Source organism: Mastacembelus armatus, chromosome 13, assembly GCF_900324485.2.
Source record: "Mastacembelus armatus chromosome 13, fMasArm1.2, whole genome shotgun sequence".
Taxonomy (NCBI): Eukaryota; Metazoa; Chordata; class Actinopteri; order Synbranchiformes; family Mastacembelidae; genus Mastacembelus; species Mastacembelus armatus.
The window spans coordinates 26,300,227-26,316,512 of NC_046645.1; the positions used below are offsets into that span (position 1 = coordinate 26,300,227).

General features: G+C 41.2%; 1 protein-coding gene across 2 annotated transcripts; it reads left to right on the top strand.

Moving 5' to 3' along the window:
- Positions 1 to 192: 192 nt before the first annotated feature.
- On the top strand, positions 193 to 15,992 carry LOC113125616 (synaptosomal-associated protein 25). 2 transcript variants are annotated; one of them, XM_026299190.1, is made up of 8 exons: positions 193 to 334; positions 10,412 to 10,512; positions 12,191 to 12,232; positions 12,645 to 12,693; positions 13,182 to 13,293; positions 13,698 to 13,844; positions 14,068 to 14,212; positions 15,013 to 15,992. In XM_026299190.1, exons 1-8 carry the CDS (start codon positions 328 to 330, stop codon positions 15,076 to 15,078), a joined length of 669 nt encoding a protein of 222 aa, XP_026154975.1. In that variant the 5' UTR covers positions 193 to 327; the 3' UTR covers positions 15,079 to 15,992. The 2 variants fall into 2 exon arrangements, with proteins under 2 accessions (XP_026154975.1, XP_026154976.1); XM_026299191.1 differs by lacking the exon at positions 193 to 334 and having other exon boundaries at positions 10,315 to 10,512.
- The last annotated feature ends 294 nt before the right edge of the window (positions 15,993 to 16,286 follow it).

Sequence of the window (16,286 nt, forward strand, 5' to 3'; positions counted from 1 at the left end):
GTGTGTGTTCACTGTTGTGTGTGTGCACTTTGAGTGCACCCTTACTAAAAGGGGTAAATAACTAACTTAACTTACACTCTTACGGTATATGATATTATCGGAACATGTTTTACAGAGAATACGGGACATGTGACTTTCACATGTAAGCAGGGATAGTATTACGGTAACGTTACCGGTGTGTTTGGTAGGGGCGGTGCGGAGCGCAGTGGAAGCAGAAATGCTGAGGAGGGACAACGGAGGAAGAACAACAGGTTTCTGCCGCAAACTGCAGATGGTTGTCTATGAAAAACTGCGCAAAACACACAACGAGAGTTTAAAGAAGAGCCGATGAAAGGTGGGCACTTTAAAACTTATTTTTTAGCCAACATCTGAGCAAATTTATTGATTAAAAAAATAAACTAATGATCCGAAATAAACTAATGAGCTCGCCTTTCTCTCCATGCAAGTTAATGTTTTGATTAAACCAGTGCTGTGGCTGTACGGGCTTAGTGTAAATTTAAAATAATAATTTAATTCACAGCATCAGATTAGTAGCATGGAGGATAAACGTCATTATTATGATCAGTAATGGCGAAGAGAATATGCACTTATTTACCAGGATTAAGTGTAAGAATGTGTGTGTGTGTGTGAGAGAGAGAGAGAGAGCGAGAGAGAGAGAGAGAGAGAGAGAGTGTGTGTGTGTGTGTGTGTGTGTGCGCGCGCGCGCGCGGTTTGCCCGTCTGATTGGGCTTTTAAAGGTCAACATAATCTGATCTATCACCAGGTCCCATCAGCTTTTCTCTTTAAATTAATCGACATGAGCAATAAGAATAACTTACTGGGCCAATTCTCTCTGTCAGTAAAAATGAAGTATAAAGTTCTGGCAGGGGAATCTAGGATATCAGCTCTAAAGTCTGAAGGGTCATCTGGCCTGGACTGACAGCTGGGTGCTGTGAGGTGGGGCTGCAGCAGCGCACAGGAACAGTACGCAGCCTTTATGTCTCTGTGCACCAGGTGGCAGGAAGGCTTCAGTGTTGACTGTCTGCTTAAACCTGGGAACCTGTCTGGCTATAGGCCCTGGAGATTAAGTTTTCCACAGGGTCACATTTGGGTCACACAGCGACAGTTGTTATCTTGTCTTATTGATTAGATATTGAAGTTCCATCTGACTAAACTGGCTGAGGTGCAATGTCTGTACTCTGTACATACTACTACAAACTACGGTCTATGCCAATCTCAACCCTGGTCCTCGAGGTTTTCCAGCTATCCCAGCCCTTCCAGTTACTGATTGCCTCAACACACCTGATCCAGGTGATCAGCAGTGTGCAGGGCAGGGATAGTTGGAAAACAAGCAGCACAGTAGAGCTCAAGGACCAGGATTGGAGACCTCTGGTATGCTGATGAGAAGGAACTCTGATCGAGATGGTGATTTAGTACAAAGGATGGAAAAGCCTATTAAAGTCTGGGACAAAGAAAGAGCTGGGGTTTACATGACTTTGGCTTTTTCACATGAAGCCTGTTCAAAGCAGCCTAAGGACTCACATTGGATTCACGTGGCCTTCTTCCTTCTGGATGTGTTAGCATCTAAAGCTAACCTGTTGGTTCTGATAGCATTATCCACGTAGAATGGTCCTGAGTGGCCCTTTGGATTGAATGGATCTGATGTGGATTTGGGAGGAAGTGGAGCTTTGAGTAACGTTAGTGCTTTGGGTCACATTAACAGGAACCAGAGCGTCTACTGGACTGACACATTTACTCCTTAGTCAGCTAACACTAGCTTTGGACTGGGCACTTTGTCCCAACCAGGACTCCGTAGTTTGAAGTTTAAAGAGAAATATATTTGGATTTTCACTGTTGTCAGCAAATCAATAGTTGATACCAGTCACTGTGCTTACAAAATTATAGGGATTTATTTCTTTGTTATTATAGACGGAATACCTTTGGGAATTCTGTCCAGGCACTGAGATTGGTTTGTTCCGTTGCTTCTCCATGTCAAAGGACTAATTCCTCAGTTTATGAGCGATATAATCTACAGATTGTTTAGTTACAGTACTTTGTTTTATGTGATGCTGTTTTCTAAAGAACACTAAGACTCTTTCCTGCCTCCTTCCTCTTCTTTACTCCATCAAGTGGTGATTTGTGGTCAGTGATTAGGTCTAATTATGGTGCTGAAGCCTGGAAACACTGACAGAAAGAAAACATGTGTGGGGGAGCTACAATAGGGAGCAGGATGTTTTTGTAATATTGTGAGGACCCAGCACCTGGTTGGACATTGACAGTGCTGATCTGATCATCTAATTAGAGAGGAGGCAGTAATTACAAGAGAGAGGAGAGATTCATCAGCAGCTGTTTGTGCCTCCATCATGCTGATGTTAATAACTCTTTATCAGCTATACTGTAAACAACATCCGTGACAAATTCATTAGCAGCAGAATAATAAATTTGTCATTATGTAAACCCAACAGGTGACTGTTCAGTTTTGACCAAAAAACCCAGACACACATGAACTGTTCCTGCTATGAGGAACCTGTTTAACTGCATTTGGATCATTGAAGTCAGACTGAACAGCAGTGAGAGCTGATTCTATTCAAAACTTACAAAGATTTTACTTTTTTTTTTTTTTGTATGTGTTTATTGATTTTCAACTTTCAAAGATCAAGTAAACAAACAAAACACAGGATGGGAAATAAGGTAAAATAAGCACTTAAAAAATATATAATAATTAAAAAAAAAAAGTATGATAAAAAGCATTATATAATAAAATATATACAAATACATACATACAAACACTGAAGATTACATAAATTATGCAAGTCCTCTAGAAATTATAGAAGAGATATTCAGCCCCACATACAGTATGTCAAGAATGGTTCCCACCTTCTATGAAATATGTAAGCTTTATCATGAGAAATGCAAGTTGAATAATCTAAAGAAACGTATTCAAGAACAACTCTGTGCCAAAGTGATATTGAGGGGCCTTTTTCTGTTATCCAGTTTAATAAAATACATTTTCTTGCACAGAATGTCAAGAGCCTATAGAGGGATTTTTATGTTTATCTACAATGGAATTATAATGTAATCCAAGCAACATATTCAGAGGGTCACAAACAATATCAGTGGTCAAAATTGAATTAGTCTTTTGACCAACCACAGCCCAAAACCTCTGAATTTTCCTGAAATACCAAAAACAATGAAAAAGATCTCCCTCTTCTATTTTACATTTTGGACACAGTGAAGAGCAGTTGTTTTTAAATTTGTGTTTCAGTGAAGGGGGAATATGAGCTCTGTGTAAGATTTTCAGCTGTATTGCCTTGATTTTGTTACATATACTCAAAGTTTTTGCATTCCTCCTATCGTCCTACCATTCATCATCCGTGATCTGTACGTTAAGAGTACCACATTCCTTTTTATTTATATTAGTATTTTTCTACTAGCTGATCAAACGACATAAAAATGTGACCATCAAAAAGTCCTTGCAATGTTGTGAGGCCTTTAAGTGTCCATGTTCGAAAACCTGTGTCAGCAAACCCTGGTAAGAAATCAGAATTATCACATATAGGGGTGAACACTAAGGTGAGTCGAGATTTACCTTCCATCCGTCTGATATACTGCCATGCCCTCACAGTACCAATTGTAATTGGGTTGCTACAGTCTAGCGGATTTAAACTCCAACGCCTGGTTTGGGCATTTTGGCTACCAAAATAATATTCTACAGAAACTATTGCATGGTCAGAAATAGAGCATGGTCCCAATAGAGCAAGACGTTCTAACATGGGTTTCCTGGTAAATAAATAATCATTCTAGTATGGCAGTTATGAACTTGGGGAAAAAAAGTATATTCGCATTCCGTGGGATGTTTACTTCTCCATGTATCAGCCAATTCAAAATCTTCACAGAGAGCAATAAGAAATTTTGCTTGGATTGAGGTTTTACTGAGGTTTTAAGAATGTACTCACAACGTGAGATGTGTCTATCATAGTCCGTGGTGTAAGAAAGGCAATCAAGTGTTATCCAGCGGGGTTGAATCCAGCGAACTTAGGAACACTTCAACGGCGGCCGGATCCTGAAACACTTTAACAGTGCCACGAAAACTGACCTTGAGGAGCGCAGGGTAAATTTGCCTGTATTCAGCGCCGATGGTTCGTAGACGTTTCTTTACTCCATCTTACATTTTGCGTTTATGCAGGACAGAGGCTGAAAAGTCCTGAAAGAACATTACCACGCTGTCTCCAACTTTCAGGGGAGAATCCTTGGTGCCCAGTTCTCGTGCAGCATTCAGCACCTGTTGCTTGTCTTGAAAGTTGTGTAACTTCACTAAGATGGGTCGTGGTTGCTGTGTAGGGGGTGGCTTTGGAGCGAGGGAGCTGTGCACTCGTTCCAGTTTAACTCGGCCCGCTTTCGCTGTGATACCGAGGGTTTTAGAAAGCCATGTGTTCGGTCGCTCCTCGGCCTCGTCCAGAGTGCTAGAAATCGGGTTTTTCTTACGTGGCATGTTTTCTGAATGCCTCAAAAGTATTCATTTATGCTCATAATGGAAAAGCAAAGAATTAAACATGTAAAATTAAGTTGTACGGGTTGAAATATAAAGAGAATCAGTGACACAGTACTCCAGCTCGAATACACAAAGCCGTCCTTCAAGCCGCCATCTTGAAAACGTTAAGATTTTACTTTTAATCAGTTTAAACATGTAAACTGTAGTTCTCCCAAACCGACAGAACTAACGTCAGAAATGAGAGTTTTCTCAAAATAATAATAATGAGAAGAACTAGATAGACCAGATTAGCTACTACTAGCTTTTTAGACTGACTGACTGACTGAATATCTAAGTGACTGACGCTGACTGACTGAATAACTAATTAACTGACTTACCGACTAATTGACTAACTGACTGACTGAGTAACAGACTAACTAACTGACTGACTAACTCACCAAGTAACTCACTAACTAACTGACTGACTAACTCACTAAGTAACTAACTAGCTAACTGACTGACTGAATAACTAAATGGATGACTGACGCCGACTGACTGAATAACTAATTGACTGACTTACCGACTAACTGACTAACTCACTGAGTAACCGATTACAGTTTTTTACAATCGTTAGGACACATTTCTCAATACTAAAGTCACTTTTTCAAAACTCTTCACACAGTCTGCACAACAGCAGTCTGTGTGAGCTAAACTGTGGATCATTTTTCATTGCTTTGGCACAACATGCATTCACTGACTACTTTCAAATTCCATTAATTCTTTTCTCATTTCGACACGACTGTCAAAACTCTGTGTACTTACAGGCCAGTTTGCACCAGTTTGGACCAACCACAGGTGATTCCTTTTGTAGCTGAAGACCTACACATGTTACTCCTTTACATAATTTCATTACCATCTATAAAAAGGGGACAATTTAGGAATAATTTGCATTGTGATGTAAACATGTCGGAAATAGAGAAGTGGCTGAAAGAGCAAGAGGGAGACGTATGCGTGGTGGAAGAAGAATAAGAGGAAGATCAAGAGCTGTAGCCTCAGATGAGATCAGGCCAACTATAATTGATCATGTAATAAATCATGGAGGTGGAAGGTTTATGGCCACCAACCTCATGATCAAATGTCACTCCTGGGCGTAATGAATGCAGCATGCCTGGACATACCAGCAGAAGGGATGGATCAGGCATGCCAAAAGACTCTTTCCTAGGTGTATTGCCCTAGATGACATTCGATGTGACGTGGATGAGAATCTGTGGGCAAATGCAGTACATAGAATTGATTAGGATTCCTACAGGTTCAATTCAATTCAATTCAATTCAATTTTATTTGTATAGCGCCAAATCACAATACAAATCATCTCAAGGCACTTTACAAAAACTAAAACAAAAAACCCAACAAATCAAAACAAGCAACAAAAATGAGCAAGCACTTGGCACTTCCCTTTAATGGAATTAAAAACTTCCAGCAGAACTGGGCTCAATTTGGGCAGCCATCTGCCTCGACCGGTTGGGGTGAGTGGATAGAGGAGAGAGAAAAGAACAGCAACAATAACCAACAAAGGGGAGGAGAGGAAGAGAGGGGAAGGGAGTGTTAAGGTTAGGGTAGGGGAGCTCGGTGCACCGATGGTCCTCGGGCAGTCTAGACCTATAGCAGCATAACTAAGGGATGGTTCAGGGTTACCTGCCCTAACTATACGCTTCGTCAAAGTGAAAGGTTTTAAGTCTAACCTTAAAAGTACAGAGAGTGTCTGCCTCCTGAACCCAGACTGGGAGCTGGTTCCACAGGAGCTTGATAGCTAAAGGCTCTGTCTCCCATTCTGCTTTTGGAAACTCTGGGATCCACAAGTAGACCTGCACTCTGAGAGCGAAGTGGTCTATTGGGATAATATGCTACTATGAGGTCTTTAAGGTATGAAGGAGCTTGATCATGAAGGGATGTGTATGTGAGGAGAAGGATTTTAAATTCTATTCTGTATTTTACAGGGAGACAATAAAGAGAAGCTAATACAGGAGAAATATGATCTCTCTTGCTTGTTCCTGTCAGGATTAACTGGAGGCTTTTTATGGAGATACTGGGACATCCAGATAGTAGTGAGTTACAGTAATCTAGCCTTGAGGTAACAAATGCCTACAAATGACTAATTTTCCTGCATCATTTTGAGACAGGATGTTCCTAATTTTGGAAATGTTGCACAGGTGAAAGAAGGCAGTTCTGGAGATTTGTTTTGTGTGAGTTAAAAGATATGTCCTAGACCCAAATACAATAACTTCTGTTTTCTCTGAGTTTAAAAGTAGAAAGTTACTGGTCTTCCAGGCCTTTATGTCAGTTAGACACGCTTGAAGTCTAGTTAACTGGTTTGTGTTAACAGGTTTAATAGATAGATACAACTGAGTGTCATCTGCATAGCAGTGGTAATTAATAGAGTGCGTCCTATGTAAGCATGTACAGGGTGAACAGAATCGGTCCTAGAAAAGAGCCTTGTGGAACTCCAAAACTAACTTTTGTTCGTATGGAAGGTTCATCATGGACATGAACAAACTGGAATCTGTCCAATAAATAGGATTGGAACAATTTTAACACTCTTCCTCTGATACCAGTCACATGCTCCAGTCTCTGTAATAAGATGTTGTGGTCAATAGTGTCAAACGCAGCACTAAGGTCTAGGAGGACAAGTATAGAAACAAGTCCATTATCTGAGGCTAAGAGAAGATCCTTGGTGACTTTTAACAGTTCCGTTTCCATACTATGATGTGCTCTAAATCCTGATTGAAAATCTTCAAATAGTTCATTCCTGTGTAAGTGGTCTGATAGCTGCTTAGCAACATCTTTTTCTAGGATTTTAGAAATAAATGGTAGGTTGGATATTGCTCTATAATTAGCCAAGACTCCTGGATCAAGACTAGGCTTTTTGAGTAAGGGTTTGATTACTGCACTCTTTAAGGCCTGTGGTACGTAGCCCGATACTAGAGACTAGCCACTCAAATAATCAAGTCTGTGCATCCCAGGCGGTAACACATTACGACTCTACGTGTAAACAGCGCTAGAGGCAAGTTACACATGAAAACAGTGTTGCCAACTTAGCGACTTTGTCGCTATATTTAGCGAGTATTCAGACCCCTCTAGCGACACATTTTTTTAAAAAGCGACTAGCGACAAATCTGTCGAGTTTTTCTGGTGTTACTGGAGACTTTTGGAGACTCTGATGTGTCTGTACTGCACCGTTCTTACACTTCTCAATTTGTCGCAGTAAGACGGCAAATCAGCTGCAGCCGCCGGACCCTCCCCCGTCCCAAAGCCTTCACAGGCGGCCCAGTCCTCTCGCAGCAGTCCCTCCCTCCCAGCTGCAGTCACAGCAGGAAATGTTCACGCCTCCGCGTCTCGACTGCAAATGAATCGCGCGTGCGATCATGTATGTGCGTGAGCTGTACTGATGCATGGCATAATAAAAAAATAAAATAAAATTTAAAAAAAGTAAAATGTTCTTTGTCTAAAATAAATCACCGCATTTGACTCAAACAGCCTCAGTCATTTACAGCAAGGCAAATGTGTTTATTTCTGAGAACTTATTAACTGCAGGCCGTCATGCTACATTATATGGCACAGTACAAATATTTTGAGTGCCCCTTATTCTGTCCCTTATTTCTTATAAAGAATCACAATTGTCTCTTACTTTCCAAGTTGGCAAAAGCGTCCATCACAATTACAGCATGTGCCATGGATATTATGCAAATTACGCGATGACGCAATTCAGCGACTTCTAGCGACTTTTAGGACAGCCAATAGCTACTTTCCTTACTGACGAGTTGGCACCACTGTATGAAAAGACAGTACAAAGAAAAATGAAAGAGAGCGATACATGTAGAAAACAAAGGGAGAGAAACTGTAAAGTGAGACGGAGAAATAGAGAGAACTTAGTTAATGAGAGAACATTATACATATCTACAGCCATACATGTATGTTCAGTTGTGTGTTACATGACAATAAATATTGAATTGTACTGAATTCATTTGATTTGACAGTAAGGTATTGATTACATGCAGATGTTGATAAAACTACTAGGCTACTTAAATACATATCACACTAACTAGTTAGACATTATGATCTTACGGACCTTTGCTTCAAGAAATTTTCTCTAACTGGACCTCTTTAAATTTTAGTTGAATACCCCTGATTTAGATGAAGCAACTACTGATGTAAATTCAGAGAGATCTATGGGAGAGAAGCAGTCTAAACATAACTGAGGTCCTACAGATGATTCAAGAGCTACTGTAGTAGAAGATTCATTTATTGCAGGTATAGGAAGCATCTGATGAATTTTATCTCTAATAGTTGTGATTTTATTTGTAAAGAAACTCATAAATTCATCACTGCTGAGAGGTAAGGGAACACTGGGCTCAACAGAGCTGTGACTTTTTGTCAGCCTGGCTACAGTGCTGAAAAGAAACCTAGGATTGTTCTTGTTTTCCTCTATTAGTGATGAATAGTATGCAGTTCTGGCTTTACGGAGAGCTTTTTATATGTTAATAGACTGTTTTTCCAGGCTAGAAAAATACATCTACTATGTATATATAGGTGTATATACAAATTCTTGCATTTTGGAATAACTTTGAAAAATAAAAATATATATATATATATATATTGAAACATACAGCATCATGTCTGATTCATTCCTGTAACATATATTTTGCTGTACACAGTAGTCCCAGATAGGTGTCCTTCTTTTACAGAAGAAAACATTGTTTAATGCCACCTTGCTAGTGTTATGAAAGAATGAGCTGGTCTGAGACACATATGAAGTGTTTTGAGAGTTGTTGTACATTTTGAATGTGAAATCAACTGCTGTGCCAAGCTGAAAGATGGAAGAAGTGTGTGAAGAGTTTTGAAAAAGTGATAGTGGTATTGAGAAATGTGTCCTAGCGATTGTAAAATCCTGTAACTCTGACTGACTGACTATTGGACTAATTGACTGAATGACTAACAGACTAACTAACTGATTAACTAGCTAACTAATTAACTGACTGACTAACCAACTAACTGACTGACTATCTGGCATGGCTGGTGTTTACTGGCTGGCTCTCAGGTTTTTTATCACTCTGCAGTTATGGTAAATGCCTAAAACAGTTTAATTAGGAAAGGTTTATTTGTTTAGCACCAAATCACAATTCAATTATTTCAAGGCACTTTACAAAAAACAAAAAAACCCAACGAATACCTTATGAGCAGAACTTGGTGACAGTGGAGAGGAAAACTAAAACAAGAAATAGTGGTACATGACATCTGACAATCCCACTGCACTGGGAGTTTAGTAAAACTGGCTGAAACTTGTTGAATGTAAACAGAAAACTCAGCCGGCAGATTTATGGTGCTGCTGTCTGGAATTACCGGAACAGGATTACTTTTTCTTTATGGGTGGCAAAACGGAAGCTGACATCTAGACACCAGTGCAGACTGAATCAGAAGTCAGTGCTGATGCTGAGTGGATTAACCTGCTGACTGAACCTGTTTCTATGTGGATGTTTCTGTTGTCACTCAATAAATTAATCATATGTTGTCACTCTGCTCTCCATGTGCCAAATCCACCTGATGCTGAAGCCTAATCTAATCACCTGGGAATCAAAACACACTCTCTCTCTCTCTCTCTCTCTCTCACACACACACACTTTCTCACACACATACACATACACACTATCAGACACATACTCACACACTCTCTCTCACACACACACTCCCACACACAAATGCACACATATACTCTCTCAAACACACACACACACACACTCTCTCTCTCTCTGACACACACACATACACACTCACACACTCTCTCTCTCTCTCACACACACACACTCTGTCTTACCCACACACTCACACACACTCTCTCTCTCACACACACACTCTATCTCAGACACACACACACACTCTCACACATACTCTCGCTTTCTCTCTCAGACACACACACACACAGACACACAGCCACCATGCCGTCAGACCCACCCGTCCTGAGAGAGCAGGAGGAGCTGCAAAGGAGAATCAATCAGGTCACAGATGAGGTAAGTGATCAGTTTTTTCCAGCTGCCCACCCTAACGGTATCATAACTCTAGACTGGCTCCTGATTAACTATTAAAGGCCCACATTAATACCTCATTAGGACAATATCCAAAAGTTTCTTTTGCTGTGAACATGATTGGCCAAAGTCACCTCAGATTTCAGATTTCACAAATTTCACTTCTTGTTATGGAAAGAGACAGTCTGCCTTTGAACAAGTTCAAGGGCTTTCACCAGATCAGACCTTTAAACGATCAATAAAAAGCCAAAACACAGAGTTGCTTACTCACAGTTGCATTGACAAAGATCTCCAGCCAGTGTGACAGCTGCAGGAAAACTGGGACAGGCCATGGCATCTCTCAGCTGTACCACCCCCCTCTGCTACCTGCAGTGTCTTTCAGTCCCTGGGGAGCCACTTGATTAATTTTCTGTGTATGTATGCTGATCAATCAATTTCAGCTCTACATTTGTTATGATTGGCTATTCAGCTACACCTTGTACCCACCTTGGTGTGTCTCATATTTCATGCTTCTTAAAAGAAAAGCCAGAATGTGAGTTCAGGCAAAAAAAGGGAGTGTAGTGAAAGTGGGTTACCTCATATTACATGAGCTGCACCAAATCATTATTGAGCTGAGCAGCTTTACCAGGGAAGCCGTACACAAAGACGCTTCATGGCATTAACAGTGAGAGGGATCGGTGTTACTGACATGTTTTGTCCCTTTAAGGACACCTGGTTCACCTGGTTGCCATAGAGATAGCTGGTCTCTTAGTGATGCATGAGCTTATACACACAGTGTGGGTGCTGCTAACCACACACACACACCCTGGGGTTTTAAAGCTACTGCAGGTCAGAGTGATTTGTCACCTCATCATCCCTCAGTGGTGGAATCCCCAGGGACTGACACGATGATATTTACACAACACACGCAATCAATCAAACACGCACACACTCATAGCTGAGCGAGTGGAAACATAGAGTAAATTTCCATGCGTAAACTCATGTCGTCATCTCTGCTGTGTGTTCGCTCAGAGCAAAGCCAGGAAATAGTTAAAGGCTCAGTTTGTCTTAAAAATACATCTGTCTGCATTTGCTGATATGTCTTCTGACTGATATGTTTTTGTGATATGTCTCTGTTGGTCATAATAATGTTTTACGTGTGTACAAACACTGGTGATAGAAACAGCATCAGAAAACCCTAAAGTTCAGTTTGCAGGTTTGTCTGTTTATATTCTAAATATGGGAAAAGAGACAACTTTTAGTTTGTTGTGTTCACTTCAAGAACCAGTGTTAAGAAGTAATATTTGTATTTGAAACTTTATTCTCCATTTATGCTGAACTGTGTGCTTACCTCTAGACAGATTTCTCATTGTTGCATGTTCCTACTTGTCACTGACTAAAGGACTCTCTGACATAGCACTGTTAAATAATTTAATAAGAATGAATTTACTGGAAATGTCCAGCTTGAACTCTGTATCTACTTCTGTCAAATTAGACCATTATTTACAGACCAGTCACTGTGGCAGCTTTGATAGAGCCACACACACTGTTTTTTATTTTAAACTAGTAATTTAAGCAATTGAATAATTCAAACTAGTGATTCAAACAAATGTATTTATCTCATAGCTAGAATATTGATATTAATTGAATGTATATGTTAGTGCTAAACCTTTGTGTTTTTCAGTCCCTGGAAAGCACACGGCGGATGAGGCAGCTGGTTGAGGAGGTATACTCTCTCTCTCACACATACACACACACAAACCCATTAATGTGTACACATACAGTATAGCCAGAGAAACAGGGATGTGTACCCTGCAGCAATGAAGCCTCATAAATAAGTATAATTTCCACTGTAGTTTAGAGGAAATGTTCAGACTCCGCCCTAATGACAGTAAACAAGAATGGATGCTGGGATGTGAGGAACTTGAAGCTGATGGAAAGTGATTTGGGGATTTGACATTTCCTACTGGTGTTTAGTTCCAGGATGCTCGAACATCTTAGCTATGGTCTGTCTAAGATGATACTGACTGAACTGAAATGAAAACAAAACGACTTCTAGAGTGAATAGACATTACATATAGTGTGTGTGTGTGTGTGTGCTCCACTCACTGTGTGTTATTTTGTGCTTGCTCCTCCAGAGTAAAGATGCCGGAATTAAAACTGTGGTGAATTTGTACGAACAAGGAGGTAATCAGTTCTACCTTTGTTCTCTTTAAGTCTCCTTTTTAAAGTTAGTATTTCAAAAACAAGCACAGGAAAACTGCTCTTCTCCCACATCTTCTTCCTCCTCCACTACATTTCTCTTTTCCACTCACCCTCTGCCTCCATCTCCTTCCTGCCTTGGTCTCCTCCTTCATTTTCACCTATATTCTACCGTTTACCTCCTCCTCCTCGATTTCCACTTATATTCTACTTTTCACCTACTCCTCCTCCTTCATTTCCACCTATATTCTGCCTTTCACCTCCTCCTCCATTTCCACTTTTATTCTACCATTCACTTCCTCCTCCTCCATTTCCACCTATGTTCTACCTTTCACCTCCTCCTCCTCTTCCATTTCCCCCTATATTGTACCTTTCACCTCCTCCTCCTCCATTTCCACATTCATTCTACCTTTCACCTCCTCCTCCTCCATTTCTACCTATAATCTACCTTTCACCTCCTCCTCCTATCATAGAGCAGCTGGAGCGTATAGAGGAGGGCTTGGATCAGATTAACTCCGATATGAAGGAGGCTGAGAAAAACCTGACTGACCTGGGCAAGTGCTGTGGCCTTTGTTCCTGTGATAAGTAGGTGGAGGTGTATGTGTGTGTGTGTGTCCAAGTGTGTTCAAACTGTGATGTGGGAATGATATTTTCTGCTTGTTTGCTTTTATTTAGTGTAGTTCATTGGACAGTGCACACACTGCACGTGGTACTTTTCAGTCTGTGCTAATGAGCTGCTTTAGCTTCTTTTGTTGCCTGCTTGCTGCTCCTGTTATGAATAGACCGCTGTGCTACCTGTACTGGAAAAGGTATCACACATGCTTTATCTAACACACACATGGAGAAACAACTACAAAAACTATTACAGGTAAAAACTGTGGCTGTGGCTGCAGGACCAGTATGGGTGCTGTGTGGTTCTTGTGCATCACATTGAACAGGCTGGACTCACCATGGAAAGACCTTCATCAGTCATTTTCTCCATCTGTCAGGCTCAAGGCCATTGAGGAGAGCAATGCATACAAGGCAGTCTGGGGCAGAGCCTCCAGTCAGGATGGTGTTGTGTCCAATCAGCCACCGTCGTCTCGAGTCATGGATGAGAGGGAGCAAATGATCATGACTGGAGAATTCATACCAAGGTAGAGAGAGATACACAGGGGAGGATGTTATTGTTGGCAGGCAGGGCATTGTGTTAGGAGAGGTAGCCATGTGCTGGGTGGGTGTTTGCTCTTGTGTATACCAGACTAACGTACGATATTACCAGCCGTCAGTCCTACACACAGCTGGCCAAACACAAGGACATATCACATTCATAGATTCAGGTGTGTGACTGATGCATGTGATGATTTTGCTGTGGCTCAGGATGACTCATGATGCCCGGGAGGACGAGATGGAGGAGAACCTGGCTCATGTCAGCAGCATCATTGGAAATCTGAAGAGTATGGCTCAGGACATGAGCCACGAAATCGACATGCACAATGTCCAGATCGAACGCATACATGGCAAGGTACTGCTGTCACATGACCTCAAAATAAGTCACTGAACGTCACCAAATATGATCAAATATAAAAGCAAAATCCCATCACATGCTGCCAACTATTAGAACAGTATATTATTATACAGGATCATTTCAGATGAAGTCCTACTGTACCTGCTCATTGTGTGAGCTGGACACCACACCAAGACTATCAGGTCTCTTACTGTTTGTTAAAGTCAGGGCTCTGGAAATAAAGAAGACTATTTTAGAATATGTCACCAAATATCTTGATAATAATAAATTGTATTAACTACAAAACAACTTTTCCCCCTCTGTGTCCTTTCAGACCCCTTGAAATGGCTTTCAAACATTTTATTTCTGTTCATGCACCTGAATGAGCAGTGATTCATTTGCAGCACAGCTCTGCATGTTCAGGGATAAAGCCTGTGGCTTCAGTTAGACACTGAGCAGTGCATGATGCTAAGAGAGAAAGAAGACTGGAGCTGATGCTCCTCACTTTTCTGCTGGGCAGCAGCGGAAGCTGTTTAAACCTTTGAGTTCAGACAGTTTCACATTAGTGCACAGGCTGTGATGTGCTGACTGAGAAATACTGAAGGCATAAAAGCAGCACATTACTGTTTTAGTGCAGGTGCATATGCCAAAGATGGTGACTTTTCAGTGTTTTAATGATGCTCTTTATTTTATTGTTTGACTGTACAACCTGCTGTGTAGAGGCTGTGTTTGACTATTACAGCATAACAAGCATGAAAGATGAGCACTGCAGTTGTTCTGTCCATGTTCTTATGAACATCTTCTGTCTCTGTCTGCAGGTTATTCTCAACGTGTCCCGCATCGACTCTGCCAACAAGAAAACGAACAACCTGATGAAGCGATAGTAGCGGCACTCCCGTTTCACTTGTCTTCTAATTCATCCTGCGTTCACTACAGTGATGCATGCTGGGACAGTGTGTCGCCACTGTTATTTCTGCCGTAAACTAGTTGTTTATATGTGTAGACTCTATCATAGAAACATCCTGTAACATTACTTGGCCCATATTCCTTTAGCGCCTGTCGGTCAGTTGTTCTGTGAGTGACCTGAGTGCTGTGCGTTACCTTGTGTTGTATTCCTGTTCATTCAGGTAATATTCTGTTATTTGATGTGATACTTTCTAAAAAAATGCCTTTAACTCTTTGTGTTTACATTTCGCTCTTTGTGTTTGCCCTCAGGGTGGCCTCTGTGGTCACTTAGTAGAATTACACCATGGGAAACTGTAATGATCCCTGTGGGGAAACTGGGTCACTGCAGCAGCAGCAGCAGAGAGCCCAAATTCATACATCAGGTAATAAACTGAAAGATGAGCGCACAGCGACAACGGCTTCATGCGCCAGGCTGCGCGTTTTCAGCTTCTGTTGGGCAGACAGAGGAACACCTGCATGACAACATTTCTAAGCACACACACAAACGCACACAGCTATCAGCGAACAGGTTAATTCCCCATGTGAACATCATTGTATTGCACAAACACCCTTCCCCCATTTCTCTGAAGCACGTGTATAATGTCGCTGTGTGCAGGCCCTGCTGGGCATTGCCCACAAGAAGGAAACACGCATTTGTCCCAAGAGGAAATTATCTGCCGACACCAAGTGGACACATGTGAAACCTACTCCTCCAGGAGGAGTTCACCGGTGGTGAACCGGTCCTGATGCTTTCACCTTTTTCCAGCATAAAAAGGGGAATCTGATGTCACTGTGCTACTAAAGCACATATAGAGCACAACCTTTACTGTAGATCACGTGCAACTGTCATGTATGTGCCCATGCTTTTCACAGCCAGCTGTGATTTCTGCTTTGTGTCACTGTGCTGGTTCCCTCAGTGTTGTCCTTCGTAGTGTTTGAAGTAAAGCTGAAGTTGAGATTTTATGGTTTGGGATATTGCTTGTTAGTAATACATTACTATAATAAAGCTGCTGACCTCTGCTGGCCTGACAGGTCACACAGCAGCTCTAAGGCCATCAAGATGAGCTGCCATGTATATTGGTGTTTGTTGTTAGAAAATAATAAAAGGTGGATGAACAGAAATGTGGTGCGCATGACTTTGGACTGA

Excerpts from the sequence above, each read along its gene's own strand:
- LOC113125616 (XM_026299190.1), top strand. Across the intron at positions 10,513-12,190 it reads TCAATCAGGTCACAGATGAG|TCCCTGGAAAGCACACGGCG; the intron begins GTAAGTGATCAG and ends TGTGTTTTTCAG. Across the intron at positions 14,213-15,012 it reads TCGAACGCATACATGGCAAG|GTTATTCTCAACGTGTCCCG; the intron begins GTACTGCTGTCA and ends CTCTGTCTGCAG.